The sequence below is a fragment of the Notolepis coatsorum genome, assembly GCF_963971535.1.
Source record: "Notolepis coatsorum genome assembly, chromosome: 12".
NCBI lineage: Eukaryota > Metazoa > Chordata > Actinopteri > Aulopiformes > Paralepididae > Notolepis > Notolepis coatsorum.
This window is the reverse complement of record NC_140176.1, coordinates 78,692,644-78,711,416: the sequence shown is the minus strand read 5'-3', so window position 1 is coordinate 78,711,416 and position 18,773 is coordinate 78,692,644. Positions and strand designations below refer to the sequence as shown.

At 43.7% G+C, this 18,773-nt stretch overlaps 1 protein-coding gene across 1 annotated transcript in view; it reads right to left on the bottom strand.

Annotated features, from left to right (window-relative positions):
* atp8a2 (ATPase phospholipid transporting 8A2) overlaps positions 1 to 18,773 on the bottom strand; it is a gene marked incomplete at its 3' end in the record, with an annotated part of 139,130 nt that overhangs the window by 114,457 nt on the left and 5,900 nt on the right. Inside the window, exon 2 of the mRNA XM_084325904.1 lies at positions 13,507 to 13,617. Coding sequence (XP_084182030.1) covers positions 13,507 to 13,617 — 111 coding nt within the window. The remainder of the gene's footprint in view (positions 1 to 13,506; positions 13,618 to 18,773) is intronic.

Here is an 18,773-nt window from a genome sequence, read left to right as displayed (position 1 = left end):
TCAGCAGCTCCACTCTGAGCCGTGATTCAGACAGATCGATGGCTCTGTTACTCGTCTCTGATGGGGTGGAGAAGAGGCACACAGTCACCTCTCCGTAACTCATTACTGATGCTGTCTAGTCAGTGGGAACACCCCTGCTGGGGGGTGGGGGTCACATGACATGACAACAGCGGATCTCTTCCAGGTCAAGTCACACACATGACAACTCTCCGGGCTACCTGGGCAGGTGCGATATAGACATGACATGCCGTGGCCACCTGAGCAGGTGAAACCAGACTGATCCTGCCTGACCTCAACCTCCAGCGAGCAGATACGGCTGGCTGCTGCCCATTCTGCTTGTGAGACCATTTAGTAGGGCTGCTCGATTATGGCAAAATTATTGTTTTGGTCAATATTGAGATCATGATTATTTAACACGATAAGTCTTTGTAACAGGGGATTTCCTTGACATTTTAATATAATTCAACTGAAAAATAAAAACATGACCTGGTTTAAAAACATGACCTGGCTGCTGTCAGCGGTACCTCCGGCTTGGTCAGTCGTCCCTACTAACACAATTGGCAGTGTTAGCGGGTGGGAAGCTGGTGGGGTATGTGTCCTGGTCGTTGTAAACTGCGACTCCTACTGGTCGGTCGGGGGAGAAGAATCTGGGGGAAATAGCGTGAACCTCCGCACGCATTACGTTCCCCCAGTGAAACTCCTCGCTGTCAAGTGAAATGAAGCGGCTGGCGACTCCACATGTATCAGAGCAGGCATGCGATAGTCGACACCCTCCCCAGGCCGACAGTGGGGCAATGCGCGCAACGACCAGGGAATTGGCATAATGACTAAATTGGGATGGGTGAAAAATACAGAAAGCCCCCCCCCCCCCCCAAATATTTATTTTAATTATAATTTTTTTAATAAACATGACCTGGTTTAAAAACATGACCTTACTTAAAAACATGACCTGATTTAACATGACTTGGCTAAAAGTCGATTATCTTATATTCATAATCGTTAATTGAAATCTTAATTGAAAATGAAATTGGATTAATTGCTCAGTCATACTATTTAGGCTATTGGCTTGGTAACTAGAGTGTATGGGTTTGCCGATACAGAGACTGTGGGTCGTGTTATTTACTACGGATCCTCCTCTCTGTTAGAGCCATATGAAATCCGTTTTATTATTTTCCAAATTCCATTTTATTTTTTCCCAAATTCCATTTTTTCCGTTTTAATATTTCAGAATTCTGTATTTTGCTTTTTATGCTCATTTTACCATCAGAAATAGTGTCTAATAAGTGGGAATGAATAAATGTCCACAATTGAATAAGATATAACAGTCCATTTAATGTTTTTAAGTGCTGCAACTCAGAAATACAGTTCAATTTTACACAATATTTTTCAATTAATATTGTGACAAAATAAAAATACATATTTCAAGTGTAAACAATAGATACAGCTAGCTACTACTGACATTATCACAATGACAATGTCAGTAACCTAGCTATATCTATTATATTGTGATGAAATATAGTAATGCATAATTTAGGCACCTTTAGTTTAGTTTATTTCGTTTATAAAGGACAGTGTATAATGACAATCGTTTGCATTAAACAAATGGATGGGTGCACTAGATTTAGCAAGAAGCTATCATTTCCATCTATAGTCCTATGTACTGTAACGTTTCATAGCTATTTAAGTTTATTTAGATTATAAAGGGCAGTGTATAATGACAATCGTTTGCATTAAACAAATTGATGGGTGCACCAGATTTAGCTAGAACTTCTAGAAGCTATCATTTCCATCTATAGTCCTATAACGTTACATAGCTATTTAAGTGTATTTAGTTTATAAAGGGCAGTGTATAATGACAATCGTTTGCATTAAACAAATGGATGGGTGCACTAGATTTAGCTAGAAGCTATCATGACCTAACGTTATAGCTATTTCACAATAGTGTCGCAAGTGTTTTTGCGGGTCCAGTCCACGGAACGTTGACAGAATTAGCAAAACACCTTATCACCGGAGGCATAAAAGTCATTAGGATATTGCTCTGCTCTGAATTTAGGGTTTAGTGTGGTATTTCGTAGCTTTTTGGATGCTGTTAATACCGGAGCAGCTACACGCTTGGACATTGCTGTGTTGTTGTGAAGCAGTGTGGAAGTGACGCGCGCGGTGTAACACGCTTTAGCGTCCCGGTCATGTTTGCTTTGCACCAAACGTTCCACCGTTATCCCGAAAACGGAATTACAGTCCAAATTATGGCAAATTCTGCAATATTCCACGTTTTACAGGTAATTCCATTTTTATTGCTCAATTCCGCGATTCCGTCCGCGATTCCGTGATCGCGGATTTCATATGGCTCTACTCTCTGTACAACCAAAACATGTACTCTAGTTAGTTAGCAAACAGACATGCCCCTATACTAGGGCAGGTCAATATGTGCTTTCACTGGCTTTATCCTCAACGTAAGTGTCGTTCATACGAAACCAGAGACACACACAGTGGTACAGATACCATAGAGTGGTGCAGATAGGACAGAATCTGGGCAATCAATACAGTATATCAGGTACGGATAGCCCAGGTTACTCCATCACACCAGTCATCCAGACTAGACTAGACTACGAAATATCTTGACACTCGACACTAGCTCTATAATGAACCACTGTGGAGTCAAAACTCATCCTCACTAATTATTGCAAGTTCGCATTGTGTTTTCGAAGGGATCAACAGAAAGCTCTTGACAAAGGCTGGTGGGGTGAAAACACAAGCCGCTGCTGAAACACTATAAAATGACTAGTGGTGGGACTCGATTAAAACATTAAGGAATTCATTCGAGACTTTATAGTTAATTAATCTAAATGAATCACATTTTAAACGCATATCAATATTTGATGCGAAAAGCAAAACATTTTCAATTCAAATGGATTTTGGTATACAAGTGAATCAATGAATATACATTATACATACGTTTAAGCAGCAAAATATTGTTTATTAGCTACTACACAGACCAACGGTCAGATCAATGCAATTTTAACAAAGTGCAGCAATTTTAGGAATAATATATATATAGCGCAAAGGACCTTTTCTCTTTTGAAAGGTAACATTCCGAAGTTTCTTACACAATAAAGAAAAGTCACTTTGAGTGCTAATGAAATAGAGTAACAGAGGTTTGAACACACTGAAGTAAAAGTTTTGTGTACTCACATTTCTGTGCCTGTTTTTAAGTTCCAGCTGAGAGGTAGGAGCTGGAAAACATAACGGTTCCATAGCCTGAAGTCTTATAGTCATACAGGTCCAACGTTTATAAAATCCCACGGAAAATGAGTGTTTCACAAAGGTTTTTGTTATGTGTGTACCGCAATAATTCAGCGTGATTATCCAAAATGGCCGTCCATGTCCACTGCCTTTATTTCGCCTTTCGAGTCACAACAAACTTCGTCTTCTTGTGTCACCTTCCCCCACTCTGAGTGCCCGTCTGGGATCGCTTTCGGAGCAGACGCTCGTTGGCTACAATGGTGGTCAATCATTTTCGCCATCAGCGGTGAGCGCTGTTATTATCTTTTGGATGATGCTAAGCTAACAAACGTTTTGCAGCAACGTGAAGTGTGTACTATCCCTGCTCCACAGCTTCCAGCTTCCAGCAACAACTCAAGCATCAAGCAGAATTTCAGAGCGAGATTTCAAAGCAAGTTTTCTGTTTCATTGGCACAAACAGGCACTTTTGGTGGACGTATTTGGTAGTAACCGAATAAATAAAAAAAACACTTGAGTATTCAAGTAATCAAGCATTCGAGCATACAAAGCTCGTCAACAGAGCTAACCCGACACCAGCCTTGTGATTTGGGTTGTGCTGAACTCAAGCTCACCTGGGCCACTGCCAACCTTTCACTGCTAAAAAGCGGACCTCGCAGAGGCTCGTGAATAATGGATGTAGCAGACGGGCTGCATAATTCATCTGCTTTCCCCCCCATTATGGCAGAGGATATTTCAACGGACCCTCAATCAGCACGAGACTCGCGTGTCGGAGACTTAACACCGCATCTCCCTCAGCATCTATTGTGGGGTCCCAGTCACCGGCATTATATTCTAAACGCCGTGAAACGTTGCGTTCGAGATGTCAACGGATTGAATCCTGCCTCGTCTAATAGACGCAGACTGTATGTGTCAAAACATTCAGTTCTGCTATTTAAAGGGGCACTTCACCGGAAAAACGATTTATTCTGCGCATAATCTCACACATATCTCAAGGCTCTAAACTGTTTTGCACACGTTCATTTAATTTGACGGTTATTGAGAGTTAATGAGCTTGAGTATCTCCTTCCGTGATGCCGTCAGAGGACACTGAATCCTTGTGTTATGTTAATTACCATCTGTCGCCCTGACCTCTGTGGTCATGAAGTTCCTGGAGCGCATTGTCCTGGCCCACCTGAAGCTCATTACAGAACCTGTGCTGGACCCGCTGCAGTTCGCGTACAGAGCCAACAGATCCACAGAGGATGCTGTGAACATGGCTCTGCACTACACGCTGGAACATCTGGACTACGTTAGGATCCTGTATGTGGACTTCAGCTCGGCCTTTAACACCATCCTTCCACCCATCCTGGAGCACCAGCTATCCCTGCTGCAGGTGCCCGCCTCCACTCGCAGGTGGATTAACGACTTCCTGTCCAACAGGTCTCAGCGGGTGAAGCTGGGGAAGAGCATTTCCAGCTCTAGGTCCATCAGCACCGGTGCCCCGCAGGGCTGCGTCCTGTCCCTGTCCCCACTACTGTTCTCCCTTTACACCAACAGCTGCGTTTCTCTCCATCCCTCTGTCAAGCTCGTAAAAATGTGCAGACGACACCACCCTCTCCAGGGGGGACGAGTCTGCCTACAGGAGGGAGATCGAGAGGCTGCAGACCTGGTGCAGCTGTAACAACCTGGAGCTCAATGCTCAAAAAACAGTGGAGATGGTGGTGGATTTCCAGAGGAAAGCAGCCCCGCCACTTCCCATCATGCTGGGCGGCACCCAGGTGGCCTCCGTGGAGTCATGCCGCTTTCCCCCTCAGCCACCAGGCTGATCAATGACTCAGGCCCCCCGTCCCAAGTGACACTGGCACAATGACACTGGCAATATGCTGCACTGGTCTAACTGGAACTCTGCACTTTACACTTTATATATATTTTATTTAAATTATGAATCCTCCACTGCACTGTTTTTGTCCTGTGTCTGTTGTTATTGTTATTGTGGGGGGGAGGGGAAATGCATACACTGTAATGCCGCAACAATTACCTATGTGTTTACACAAATGGCTAAATAAAGGAATCTGAATATGAATCTCAGCTCCCTCCTCAGTCCCCTTGTCAAATGCCTACATGAAATATAATAACTCTGGATGACATCAAACCTTCTCAAGCTCAACACCAACAAGACACTCATGGTTGTGGCTCCCAAGGTGCTGCTCCAGAAGGTCTGCTTCTGGACATGGACAGAGCTGCTCCATCTCCCCGTCCCCCTGAAGTCCACAACCTGGGTGTACTACTGGACTCTACACTCTCCTTTCAGTCCCACATCAAGTCTGTCACAAAAAATGACATTCTTTCACCTCAGAAACATCTCCAGACTCCGGCCTTCACTCACTGACTCCGTGGCAGAGACCCTCATCTAGTGATGCACCGATGTGAAAATTGTGGCCGATACCGATAACCGATATTAATATTGCTGTTCTGGCCGATACCGATATTTACCGATGTCGATATCTCTGTATAGAAAACTTTTTTATGACAATCAAATAAAGAGCTATTTTCCAAAACGCTATTTTTTCACAAAACTATATTTTCAGAAATGACTGATATTTTGAAACTATTTAAGACCAAAACAAGTAAAAAAAAAAGAAATATTTAAAGCAACAAAAAAATATATACTTTTTTTTTTAAATATAGGCCCATATCGGCCCTATCTTGATATCAGACCGATACCGATGTGTAAAAAAACTCCGAAATCCACATTTTACTTCTCACGCATACATGTAACCGGAGCCGATCAGATTCATTCTGAACCCTCAGCACATTGTGTAATATGTGTTTTACAGGATCGATTTTTGGAATGGCAATCAGGAATTGGAATAATCCATTTGGATACCATCTGATCTCAGGTAAGGAATCTATTTTACCAGTCTTAGGATAATCAGACCTGTTTTCACAGAGATATAAGCTTTTCCCCTATGTGTCCCCCAGGCTGTTTGACTGTGCGAGCGATCAGGAACTAAGAGAATCGATTTTCAGCTTGCGGCACCAGCGTGCATACATACATATATACTATCGATAATCTAGCGTTTATTTGAAAACGATTCATAAATAGGCAGAAAAATGACAACGTTCTAGAATATTACAGTACAGGGCGTTTATCACAGAATCTTTTTTTTCCCCTTGAAAACGAGGGCTTTCAAGCAAACTGAAAGTGTTTTAATAAAACAAGATTTCCGTTTTTCATTTCTACTCATTCATCCAAAACAAGACAGCAATTCTACTTCTGCATGCACCGGGAGAATTGAGCTCATAGCACAGATTTGGAGTTGATTGCTGTTGATTGGGAAATGTTGCACATGGTGGAAATAATGGAAATGAACATTTCTAACATTAACATTTAGTGTATGTTTAAAGTTGATACATTGAGGCAGTATCCGTTTTTAACATTACAATTAGTGTCTGACACTATAGACACATGTTAAAAGTCAAATTCAACTTTGTCATTTTCCAATTTGTGCAAGACATATAGAAAAATTCAATTACGTGCCCCCCTTCCCACGGTGTATATAGAAAGAGACAATAAACACAAAAGTAACATAGGACACAATATACAACACACAGGACTATGTACAATATAAACAGTACCTACAATTAAATGAATGAATGAATTACATAAGAGGTTAAAGAGAACTTAGTGTAAATATTCCTTAATTTGTGTCAACGTTATAAAAATCCTATTGTATTCAACAAATTAATTATGATACACCACTATGTGCCCTTTCTATCTATTCTAAATCTATGGCCTTGCGATTCCACAGCTGTGCAGTGCCGACAAGAGCAGGCGTTCCATCTCCTCTACAGAAACACTGACACTTCCATTCATTTAATGCAGGGATGTACACAGCATTTCACTTTCAACCAGGTATCTGATTAATTTAATGTAGCAATTAGTAGTTCACCCAGTCCTTGGGTACATACAGGTTTTGACCAGCAGATGGCAGCGACGAGGCAGCTCAGCAGAGAGCAGCTGTCAACAAACATCCTAACAGAAAATATATACATACGAGGGGGAGGAGACTACATTGGGAGGGGGCGGGGGCGAAATCTTCAGTTTTTTTCAAATCCCAATGTTGACAGCTATGATAGGTAAAAATAGCTCTGATTATCCCAAGACTGGTCAAATAGATTCCTTATCTCAGATCAGATGTTCTCCAAAAAGATTATTCCAATTCCTGATCGCCATTCCAAATATCGATCACGTTTATTGGTCCAACGCTGGGTGGTCGAAACAGATATTCCACGCTGTTCTGGTGGGCAATGAATGGGATCGGCTCGGATTACATGCCTGACAAGTAAAATGTGGAATCCGGACTCTTTTTTTCCCATGCGTTTCATTTAGAGTTGTTCCGATACCGATACCAGTATCGGAAATGCCGCCGATACTGCCTAAAATGCTGGTATCGGTATCGGCGAGTACCCTCTAATGTTGCGCTCCGATACCATATGACGTAATTTATCAACAACACTGCGGACGTTGGGCTCTGTAGATATACCCTACTCGCTGAGTGAGCATTATAAAACAAACGTGTGCTTAATCGACCGTGAATTAAAGTGTCAATTGCCATTTGTCATTTTAACAGCAGAGCAGATACTTTCTTAAAATGCCATCGTCCCGACAGAGCGCTGTTGACAGGGAGCTCTGATGAGTTTGCTTGGTGGCTGGTGTTATTAGCATTGAACAGCTAACTGAAAGCTAGCTTTGACGTTACCTTGGCTAAAGTTGGGGCTATTCATAATCCAGCAATAATGGCTGCAGACCTGCAAGCAAAGTACAGCAAGTTGGCAAAGGAGTATTCCAAGTTAAATCACAATGTCACCAGTAACGTTACAGTCTTCTATGGTCTTTCCGTATACCGGTAGCTCATGCTAGCTAACCTACAGTAGCTCACGTTAATGTCGTCATTGCACAATTGCACGTCGCGTACACAATTAATGACATGTTGCGGACAGCCATATCGGCGACAATGTTTAGCTTTTAGTGCCAAATGATAAGAGTCTGAGGCGGAGTCTCAAAAGAGAATGTTGAATATTTATTGTGCAAAAATCACAACAGTTCCTCTGCTACTTCAACGGAGCTTGTAGACTGAGTAGGGTATATCTGCAGAGCCACTGGGTAGCGAGTGCAAAGCGAGTGGATCTAGAGTAGGGTATATCTGCAGTGCTGCAGCCCCATACTCATTGATTAATGATACTAATACAAATCTATACAATCACCTGTTGAATAAATACCATTACTTTCTAGTTATTACTAAAAAAAACAGTATATATAAAACAGTATCTGTAAAAAAAAATATATATATATATATAATTTTTATACTTTCTTTTTTTTAATGTATGCACTGGTATCGGAATCGGATCGGAAAGGAAAAAATGGTATCGGAACATCTCTAGTTTCATTCAGTCCAATCCGGTGCAATACCATCCGGAGAGACGATAGGGGGCGGTATTTTCCCAATTCAAGCTCAGAGAGAGTGCCAGTGGTAACGTGGGGCTAGATTGATGAAATATGAATGGAAATCGCTAATAAAAAAAATAACGATTAAAAACGGCATATCTCGTTTCTGGCACGCAACGGTTGGCATGAAATAACGAATTATGCCGTGGCTGGCACTCAAAGTGTTAAAGAACAAAGTCACGAATAAGTAATAAGGATGTAAATAGCAAATGAAAATTACTAAATCCTAGACCTCGCATTAGGGACTCTTGAGTCTCTCAATTTTCCAGTCACATCCTCAAGACCCACATAAATGTCATTAATTATTATTATATTATTATAACAGTTCCTCCAGTCCAGCCATGGCCTCGTGCCTCTATCCATCCATCCCATGATCCTTTCGTATGGTCAGGAGAGCGTTACCTATGGACCACTGTCTGGCTGCCTGACCACTATGCCCCATGGCTATGCCGGTTTCCAAGGTGACCAGAGCCCCTATTCCTACGTGGGCCCAGGTCAACCTGCCCGCTAGGTCGCCCACTGGGTCCAGTTGCCACGGCGATGGGAGTAGGAAGTAATGAAAGGAAGAAAGCCTCTTACAGGCCGAGGGAACAGGGGTAGTAATCCTCTCTGTGTCTGCTCTGCAACTTCACTAATCCTTACTCTGGTAATCCTACAGGTGAGACCGCCATGCGTGCACATTCACGCACACACACACACACAACCGTAATGACACTAATGTTGACACTAATACGTATGCACATGCGCACACACACACACATACAGTAACACACATCAAAGTGAAGCCGAAAAACATGCAGGATCCCGGCGTGCAGCTTGTCCTATACACCCGGTCCACAGTCACATACAAACCTTTATTTATTCTCTAAAAGACAGTTGAGGTCACCCTCATTTCAATGCACACATTTCTAAAATATAACAATAATAAATATTAATAACTTATCTATATAGTACTTTTTTTCACACATGGACCGCAGTCCAGAGTGCCCCACAGCAATTAGTATAAAATGAACATAGGCATAAAATCAGCACACAATTGACAGAATAAAAAACAATGCATAAATTGCAGACATAAGAATAGGTATAAAAGACAATAAAAGTAGTGCAATGTAAACGTGCAGACTTAAGAATAGGCATAAAATAAGCACAATGTCGCTCGAAGGCATGTGAACCCCCCCCCCGGAACAGCCAGTCCCCCAAACACCCCACACTCATCAATCCCTACCAGATCCCCATCCAAGACACCCCCCCCGATAAAGCATGTCATGACCGAAGGGAAAAACACAAACAGCCTGCGCGCCACTCACACCGCCATGCACGGCGATGGGAATGCCACGCCTGCGGGCCGCCCCATCTCCCCCGGTCCCGGCGCCCCTGCCAGTAACCAGTGAATCCCACATCCCCACCCCCTAACTCCACAGAGGAATGACCGGAGGCCACGTGCCCCAGGAGCCGCAGCCACGCCAAAGGAGACACGACTCCAAACACTCACACCACGGGACACAGCAGAAGCCGCAGCGAGCCCCAAAAACAGCCAGCGAACCGAGGGAGCCCAACGACGAAGACCAACCAAAATCCACCAAAGCACACGCAAGAGACCAGCACCCAACTCCAGGAAAGGTCCGGGAAAGGTCCAGCCAAAGCCATAGGCGCCATAGGCTCCAACCAAACCCCCCCCCCAGACCTCCCCCAGAGTCGAACACCAGTCCCCCACATGTGCCCCGACGGACCCCGGCCGACCCCCATCGCCGACCACCCCCCACCGACACCCCAGGGACCCCCCGCATGAAGAACCACCACATACAGTGCATGCAGCTTGTCCTATACTGTCCCTTTACACCCGATCCACAGTCACATACATGCATGCAGCAATGTACTCATGCGTGCACCTGTATACATGTACATTGATTTGTGATATCTCACAAGTTTTGCTCAGACGCCATGTATCTGCCTGACTGGATCAGTACACTCAGACGGGGAGCGGGCTGCGGTGGTCCCGCGTGGGCATGTCTATACGAGCGCATGCAGTGAGTGAACACAGCTCTTCCTCAGTGGTCATCGTCACTTCAGACCCTAACGAGCCACAGGGTGTTCAAGCTCTGTGGTTTTGGACCTATATATAACTAGATTTTTTTTTTAATCTTACTGATCACATTGATTGTCGATGAGGAAATTGTGACAATGGTGACAGTGATGGTTTAAATCGGCACGGTTCTAGTGTTAGCCTCTCTTGTGGCTATGCTAATGACTTCAAATGGGGTAGTCACAAATTTCTTCTGTGGAATATTTTTTGTGGCACTTCCATTTGACATCATTGCAACAGGAGAGACCAACACCAGGGGTGTGCTGTTCAAACAACCACCATTAGACAGGGCAGTGTTCCTGGCAGCAATCAACATGACTGAAATTAAGTTTTCAAGTCCAAAATCACAGAACCATACCTTTTAAAAGGAGAACGCCACCCATTTTCACATAATGTTCTCCCTGTGCCCCAGGACAGTTCAGTCAGTATGTTCTCCCTGTGCCCCAGGACAGTTCAGTCAGTATGTTCTCCCTGTGCCCCAGGACAGTTCAGTCAGTATGTTCTCCCTGTGCCTCAGGACAGTTCAGTCAGTATGTTCTCCCTGTGCCCCAGGACAGTTCAGTCAGTATGTTCTCCCTGTGCCCCAGGACAGTTCAGTCAGTATGTTCTCCCTGTGCCTCAGGACAGTTCAGTCAGTATGTTCTCCCTGTGCCTCAGGACAGTTCAGTCAGTATGTTCTCCCTGTGCCCCAGGACAGTTCAGTCAGTATGTTCTCCCTGTGCCCCAGGACAGTTCAGTCAGTATGTTCTCCCTGTGCCCCAGGACAGTTCAGTCAGTATGTTCTCCCTGGGCTGTGCCCCAGGACAGTTCAGTCAGTATGTTCTCCCTGTGCCTCAGGACAGTTCAGTCAGTATGTTCTGCCTGTGCCCCAGGACAGTTCAGTCAGTATGTTCTCCCTGTGCCCCAGGACAGTTCAGTCAGTATGTTCTCCCTGTGCCCCAGGACAGTTCAGTCAGTATGTTCTCCCTGTGCCCCAGGACAGTTCAGTCAGTATTTGTGAACACGCACCACTCTCTCCTAAAGCTAGAAATCAGAGAGAGAACCCTCCAATCAGTGATGTCACTGGGATGTAAAATCTGGGGGTTGCTCCATAGACTATAGGCCCTGTCCACACGAGCGTTTGGATTTAATATGACCGAAGTTTGAAAAAATAAAACTCCGTCCACACGGTGAACACAGGTGAACAACCGTGTATAACTGCGTACTCACGGCAGAGCTGGGAACCCAGCAACCGATACATTTAGTACAATGCCAAAACAGTAGGCGGCAATGTTGTTCAGACATGAAGGCCATTTCAACCAATCAGAAAAGGCTGAACGCTCACTAAACTTCCTGTTGGGTCGCAATCTGCCATTAATTCACTGAAGAAGAAGAAGTAAACTTCCTGTTTAGAAGCACAGCTGGACCCTATTGATCATTTTGCCAACGGAACATATATTTTCAGCAAAGAAAGAAACTGCAATAAACAAACGGATACATTCACTGTGTTCTGCCTCTCATTTTGTTGATGAAACAAAACCATCAGCAACACAATTTACCACCAAGAGCGGATAGTTTAGTCTCACAAAAGACCGCCGGTGTTGTTAGCTACATGCTAATGTGAATGGCTATATCCATGTATAGTATATAGCTTAAATGCTAACGTAATGTGGTAACGTTACCGATATGAAATGGATGTAAACGTTATTTAACACATTGCAGAATGGGTACAATACAATACGGCTCAATACAAACAATTGTTAAGGGGATGCAGTCTGGACTGGGTTCCTTATAACAATAACTTGACAACACATGAGTTTAGTTTAGCTGCAGCTACATGTTTACTCTCAGCGTCAGGTCAGGAATGCGACAAGACATCAGTCGATCACAACACTCTTCAACACAGACGATACGTTTCGAACAAAAGTTTGTTACAATCATTTTCATATAACGCTACTTGGGACAGCTCTGCTGTAAACACTGGTGTAGTTGGCTCTGCTATAATCTCTCTACCCCGCGGTCTGCCGTGAACATGGGAAATAATTGCGACAGCTCTGCTGTAAACACTGGGAATAACCTCGGTTGCTATGCCCACACGCAACTGCAAAACCGCACAACTTCACCCTGGCCACCGGTTTCAAAGACCGCGGTTGCAGTGTAGCAAATCCCCGGTTGTGTGTGGCTGAACAGTGCAACTGCGCACATACAATCATGGTTATATTAAAACCAGCGTTCGTGTGGACGGGGCCTATGAATGAGGCTCTGACTTTATGAGGCCATAAAATGTTTGCGTGAGCTCTTTTTAGTTTAAGTTTTCGGTTCAGACCTTATTTGGGTGTAAGAGCTCACACAAACATTTCACTGCCTCATAACTGGAGGGTTTTCTCTCTCTGATTTCTAGCTTCAGGAAAGAGTGACGCATGCTCACAAATACTGACGTGCCGTCCCGGGGCACGGGAAGAACATTAACCCTCTGTAGTGTGGTAGTGAAAGGGTTAACCCTTTGTCGTGTGGCAGTGAAAGGGTTAACTGTTGTGAATTCTTAAAATGGGTGACATTCTCCTTCGACTACACCGTGTAGCTCCTTAGGGCCCTGGGTTTGGGGACCGCTGTTCAGCCGTCACTCCGGGCCATTCCGCATGGCTACATGTCATGCACCCATGACTCCAGGCAGGAAAGGGGGTGCCATCCAGTCCGATTACGGCAAACTCACTTTTGTCAAACCTGTCCGTGAGGCAGGAGCGCATGATGCCGCCGGTACCACTCGGGCCTGGGTCCTGGAGCTCAGACTCCTCCTGCCTAATGGGGGTCAACACTAACTGCTCTGTGTCAGCCAGAGAGAGGCCGCCCCCACCGCAGGAGAGAATAACACACAAGACAGCAAGTCAGTAATACGCACGCACGGACACACACACACACACACCACAGATGAGAAAGTTAATAATAACCACACTGTGTTACTTACAAGCTTAAGTGACTGTGTGTGTGTGTGTGTGTGTGTGTGTGTGTAGGTGTGTGTGTGTGTGTGTGTAGGTGTGTGTGTGTCCATGTGCGCATCTAAGTCAGAGGTCAGAGCCGTCTCTGGACTGTTGGGGGCCCTGGGCAACAACTCATTTGGGGTTTCCTTAAGATCACACCAGATGGATAACGGCCGTTTCAGTTGAAATTATGTTTGACATGATGATCGACATTTCGAAGGGACCTCCGATTGGCTGACTGCCCTCCCTACAACCAATTAAATAACTAAAACGGCCTTGATTAAATTATTGTACTGTTGTATTTTTTATTTATTCTTTATGTCTGATTGGTTGGGGTCCCTAAGGAAGGCAGGGCTCTCCGTACAGTGCCTGATCTGCCTAATGAGCAGGAAAGGCCTGCCAGATGTAATGTGGTTAGTGTAGCCTGAAGTGTGATTTGTGTCACAGCATGCATGAGTTGAGAGTTCTACATGTGGATTCCTGACTAAAACATCTCAGGTTCTTTGAAGCTTGTGCAGTAGTGCCCCCATGTGGCCAGTGGGTGTAAATGCCTGATCATCAACAAGCAGATTTGCTGCAGCTTGTTGCCTTAATTTCCCACATGGCATCATTAACGATCTGGCTGCCATAACGACCGGTCATTATCTACCCAAAACAGATCCAATACGGACAATCAGTCGAGCTGCTTGACTCCCATAAACCAGAGCCACTTATTTTTTTTTTATCTACTTTTTCTCCCATTTTCTATTTTTCTCCCATCCCAATTTCGTATCGTCCAATTCTACCCTCCCCTGTCTCGAACGCTGTTTGGCCATGCCTCCCACAGGTCGGCTGCAATGTGGACCAAACCTTGCATCACGTGTCCCCTCCGGTACTCGAGGTAGCAGCCGTCGCATCTTTTCACCTGCACAGCGCGATCTTTCAGCGTCGGGGGTCTGCGCTTTGGAGGGACGCCGCCCCCGTCACTTCCTGATTCTACTGCGCAGGCGCACCAACCGACCTGTAGGAGTCGTTGTCCACAACGTCTGATCCCCACCCATCAGCTTCCCACCCCCTAATACTGCCAAATGTATTAGTATGAACGACCAGCAAAGCTGAATGCAATGCGGAGAGCTGGGCTCGAACCCAGCGTCTCCTGCATTGGTGGTGAGCGCCTTGCCCACTGCACCACCTAGCCGCCCAACCAGAGCCACTTCTTAAGACTAAACTGTTTGCTTAGACATACGGACACACTACAGGACGTAAGTCGGAAGATCAAGTGTATTGTAGACTTTGTGGTTTCCCAATAATGGAAGGTGTTTTTGTGTCAAATGTCAGAAGTGCTTGTTTGTCTGCATGTCAGTGCCTGTGTATTGTGTGTGTGTGTGTGTGTGTGTGTGTGTGTGTGTGTGTGTGTGTGTGTGTGTGTGTGTGTGTGTGTGTGTGTGTGTGTGTGTGTGTGTGTGTGTGTGTGTGTGTGTGTGTGTGTGTGTGTGTGTGTGTGTGTGTGTGTGTGTGTGTGTGTGTGCGTGCGTGCGTGCGTGCGTGCGACATATGCATAGAGTGTGTTTGTGACAGATTGGCGGCAGCAGACGTCACACCACCAGGGATATGAGACAGCATGGTAATTAGAGCAGAGAATCAGAGGGTTAGACTCCTGAGAGTTTACAGGAGGAAACACACTATAGCGAATCTGTCATAAAGAACATGACCACACTAGAGCCGAGAGGTATATAATATACCCAGTATGAAGGCTTTACGATATAAACGTACATACTGTATATTTTTTAAGGTGCTGTAAGTGGTATTTTATTGTTAAAATAAGTGTTAAATAGTTCTACATTCCGACAGCTATCGCTGAGTAGTGTTTGGTCAGTGACATAGGTCTCCCAGTCCCTCTGCTTTATAGTAAACAGAAAATAAATTTTCTGGGATTCCTTCCCACTTTATCCAATCAGGAGAGAGAACCCTAGATAGTTACTTTTTTTTTTTTTTTTTTTTTTATATTTTTGCACAAATCTTTCCAATATTCACAAGACATCTTTCCACAGCATAATATGCAACATCCAAGATTTGTCTTTTTCTTTTTCGTAACATCATACAAAACATACAAAAGACTCATACAAAAAACAAACACATTAACAACTGACATGGAAATTAAAAAAGCACTTACAAAAAAAAAACATTACTATACATTGTGCATATATATCCCTGATGCACATACGTTACATGTAGACCGATCTACCTGCGAGCAGGTATGTGCTGCATCTTCTATCGGGATGCCATCTTTCTCCATAGTGCATGTGAGAGGATGCGTCTCAAATATATGTAGGTGTGCGTGAGAACATGTACGAATGTGTGTCTCAGATATGTGTATGTGGGTACGTGTTAGTTTTACTTATTTCAAGAAATCTTGCCAAGCCAAATTTGCTGGCAGATTATTTTACTTGTTTCAAGCACATATTTGTTTTTATTTCTTATTTTTGTCTGACCATATTTGTAGTGTGGAGTTCTCTCTCCTGATTGGATAAAGTGAGAACAGTAACGTTCCCCACAGAGCTGCATCGCCTGCATTTGGTCTGTCTCCATCTCACCTTGTGAACAATGTGCTACTGCCATCCTGTGGACTAATTCAGGTGGTGCAGTTATGTTCATTGATCATACATTTGTGTTATGTTATTATCACCAATCTGTTGTCTGTGCATTTGATGTCTGTCTTGTCTGTGATGTTCCACTCCCTGGCCTAGTGTCTCCCCTGTCTGTGTTGGTTTTGTGATCTGGTTTAGTGTTGTTATTTTGTGTGTATTTATATTTCGACCATGTAATGTTTCTGTGTCACTCTCTTGCTCCCAGCTGTGTCTAATTATCCAATTACCCTGTCAAAGTCTCTTATCGCTCCTGTCTCGGAGGATAGTATCATTTATAGTGTTTTTGTTTTGTAGGGCAATTAGCACGTTTCAAGACTTGCCCTTTCTCTTTTTTTGTTGAGCTACTCTTACCAACATTAAAGGAGCAGTGCTCACTTTTCAAAACTCAACACCTGCCTTTGTCTATCCTCTGCTGGTCTGCGCCTGGGTTCTTCTCTGTCCACCATTGTCATGCCTAGTCGTAACGGAGAATGTGTTTACTGTGTGGAGGCACTGGGGGACCCATGTTACTGACCAAACACTCTATATCAGTGATGGCTGTTGGAATGTAGAGCTACAGTATTACTTTAACATGTAGAACACTTATTTTTAATAAAAAAAGAAAAAAGTAATTGCAAGATTATTTAAAAAGGAAATAGACTGAAATAGCACGAAGACTGTATTACAAGATGAATACAGTCAGCCCATGTTACCCCACTTCTTAGGGACCTGCACTGGCTCCCCATCGCCGCATGAATCCGCTTCAAGGTCCTCGACCTGGCTTATCGCACAGCGAAAGGAACGGCTCCCGCCTACCTCCGGTCAATGGTCTCTAACTACACATCCTCAAGACCTCTACGCTCTGCATCTTCTGGACGCCTCAGACCCACTCCTATCCGAGCTCCGGGAGGGTCATCAAAGAGAAGCCGCCTATTCTCGGTCCTCACTCCACAACCGAACTTCCCAAGTTCCCACCACAGTTAGGACAGCCGAAACACAACCAATATTTCGCCATTGACTAAAAACACACTACTTCAATCAATATCTGAAATTAAGTGGTGGGGGGGGGGGATAAAGAAAGAAAAACCACTAACCTTCTTACTGTCTTATACTATCATGCATTCTTCCTACTATATTAATGTCATACTACTATGCACTCAACACAGCAGCACCCAAGTTTCAGCACTGTTTGATGAACATTGTTACTCAGCTGTAAGAGTTGTACCCTTCCTGCTGACTTGTCTGAAGAAGTTTTAAGTCGCTTTGGATAAAAGCGCCAGCTAAATGACAAAATGTAAATGAATACATAAAGATCAAAGAAGAAGGTACTGGAGCACACGGATCGTCTGAGAAAACTTTAGAAGGTGCAAAAAAAAGACATATCACATTCTAATTTGTACCGGAAAACATAGCCTACTGTCAAATACCGGTACACTGTCAAAATGATAACATTTTGTGATGTGATATTTTTGGCCATGAACATGATGACTGACTTTCAGAAAGAGACATATGCAGTGTGCCAGTTATCCTTGTGTATACTGCACTTTGTGTATACTTTTTACTTTTACTCTAATATTTATTCAGATAAATCTTTATTGCCTATATTTATTGTAACATAATATACCTTTGTTTACACTGTTAATTTTTCTCATTTTTATATTCAGAATGAATTATATTGTTTACACAATTTGTTCCCATATTTTAATATTCAGATTTAAATGTATTACCTATATTTATGATCTTTCTACCATTACCCTACCTGTACCTGTGGGCCACAGTGGCTCAGGAGGTAGAGCAGTCTGGAGGTTCCCGGTTCGTTTCCCGCTCCTCCCAGGCAGCCTGTCGAAGTGTCCTTGTGCAAGACACTTAACCCCTAATTGCTCCCGATGAGCAGGTTGGCACCTTGCATGGTTGCCTCCGCCGTCAGTGTGCGAATGTGTGAGTGAATGGGTAAAATGTGAGGAACAAATTGTAAAGCGCTTTGGATAAAAGCGCTATATAAATGCAGCCATTTACCATTTATTTATTTACCTCCTTTCCCCCTTCCCCATGCTGCAATGACATCTGAATTTCCCCAAGGGGAGCAATAAAGGAATATCTTATCTTATCTTAGGGTGTCCCTCAGACCTCAGTCTTTCGTCATAGTGGTGGAAAGACCACTGAACAGCATGCATGTGGCACTAAAAGAACTATGAAAAAATATAGTAATAGGAAGCATTTTACAGCTGCATATATTTCTACAGCCAACTGTGTTCCTGGCTTCTTAGTGGCTATTTAAGTCTGTGCACAACTATAATTTTAATAAACATTTAGTTGCATTCAAATATTAGTTTTTTTAATAATTTAATAATTAATCTATTGGAAGACCTTTCCCTCACTTTTTTTTTAAAATGATT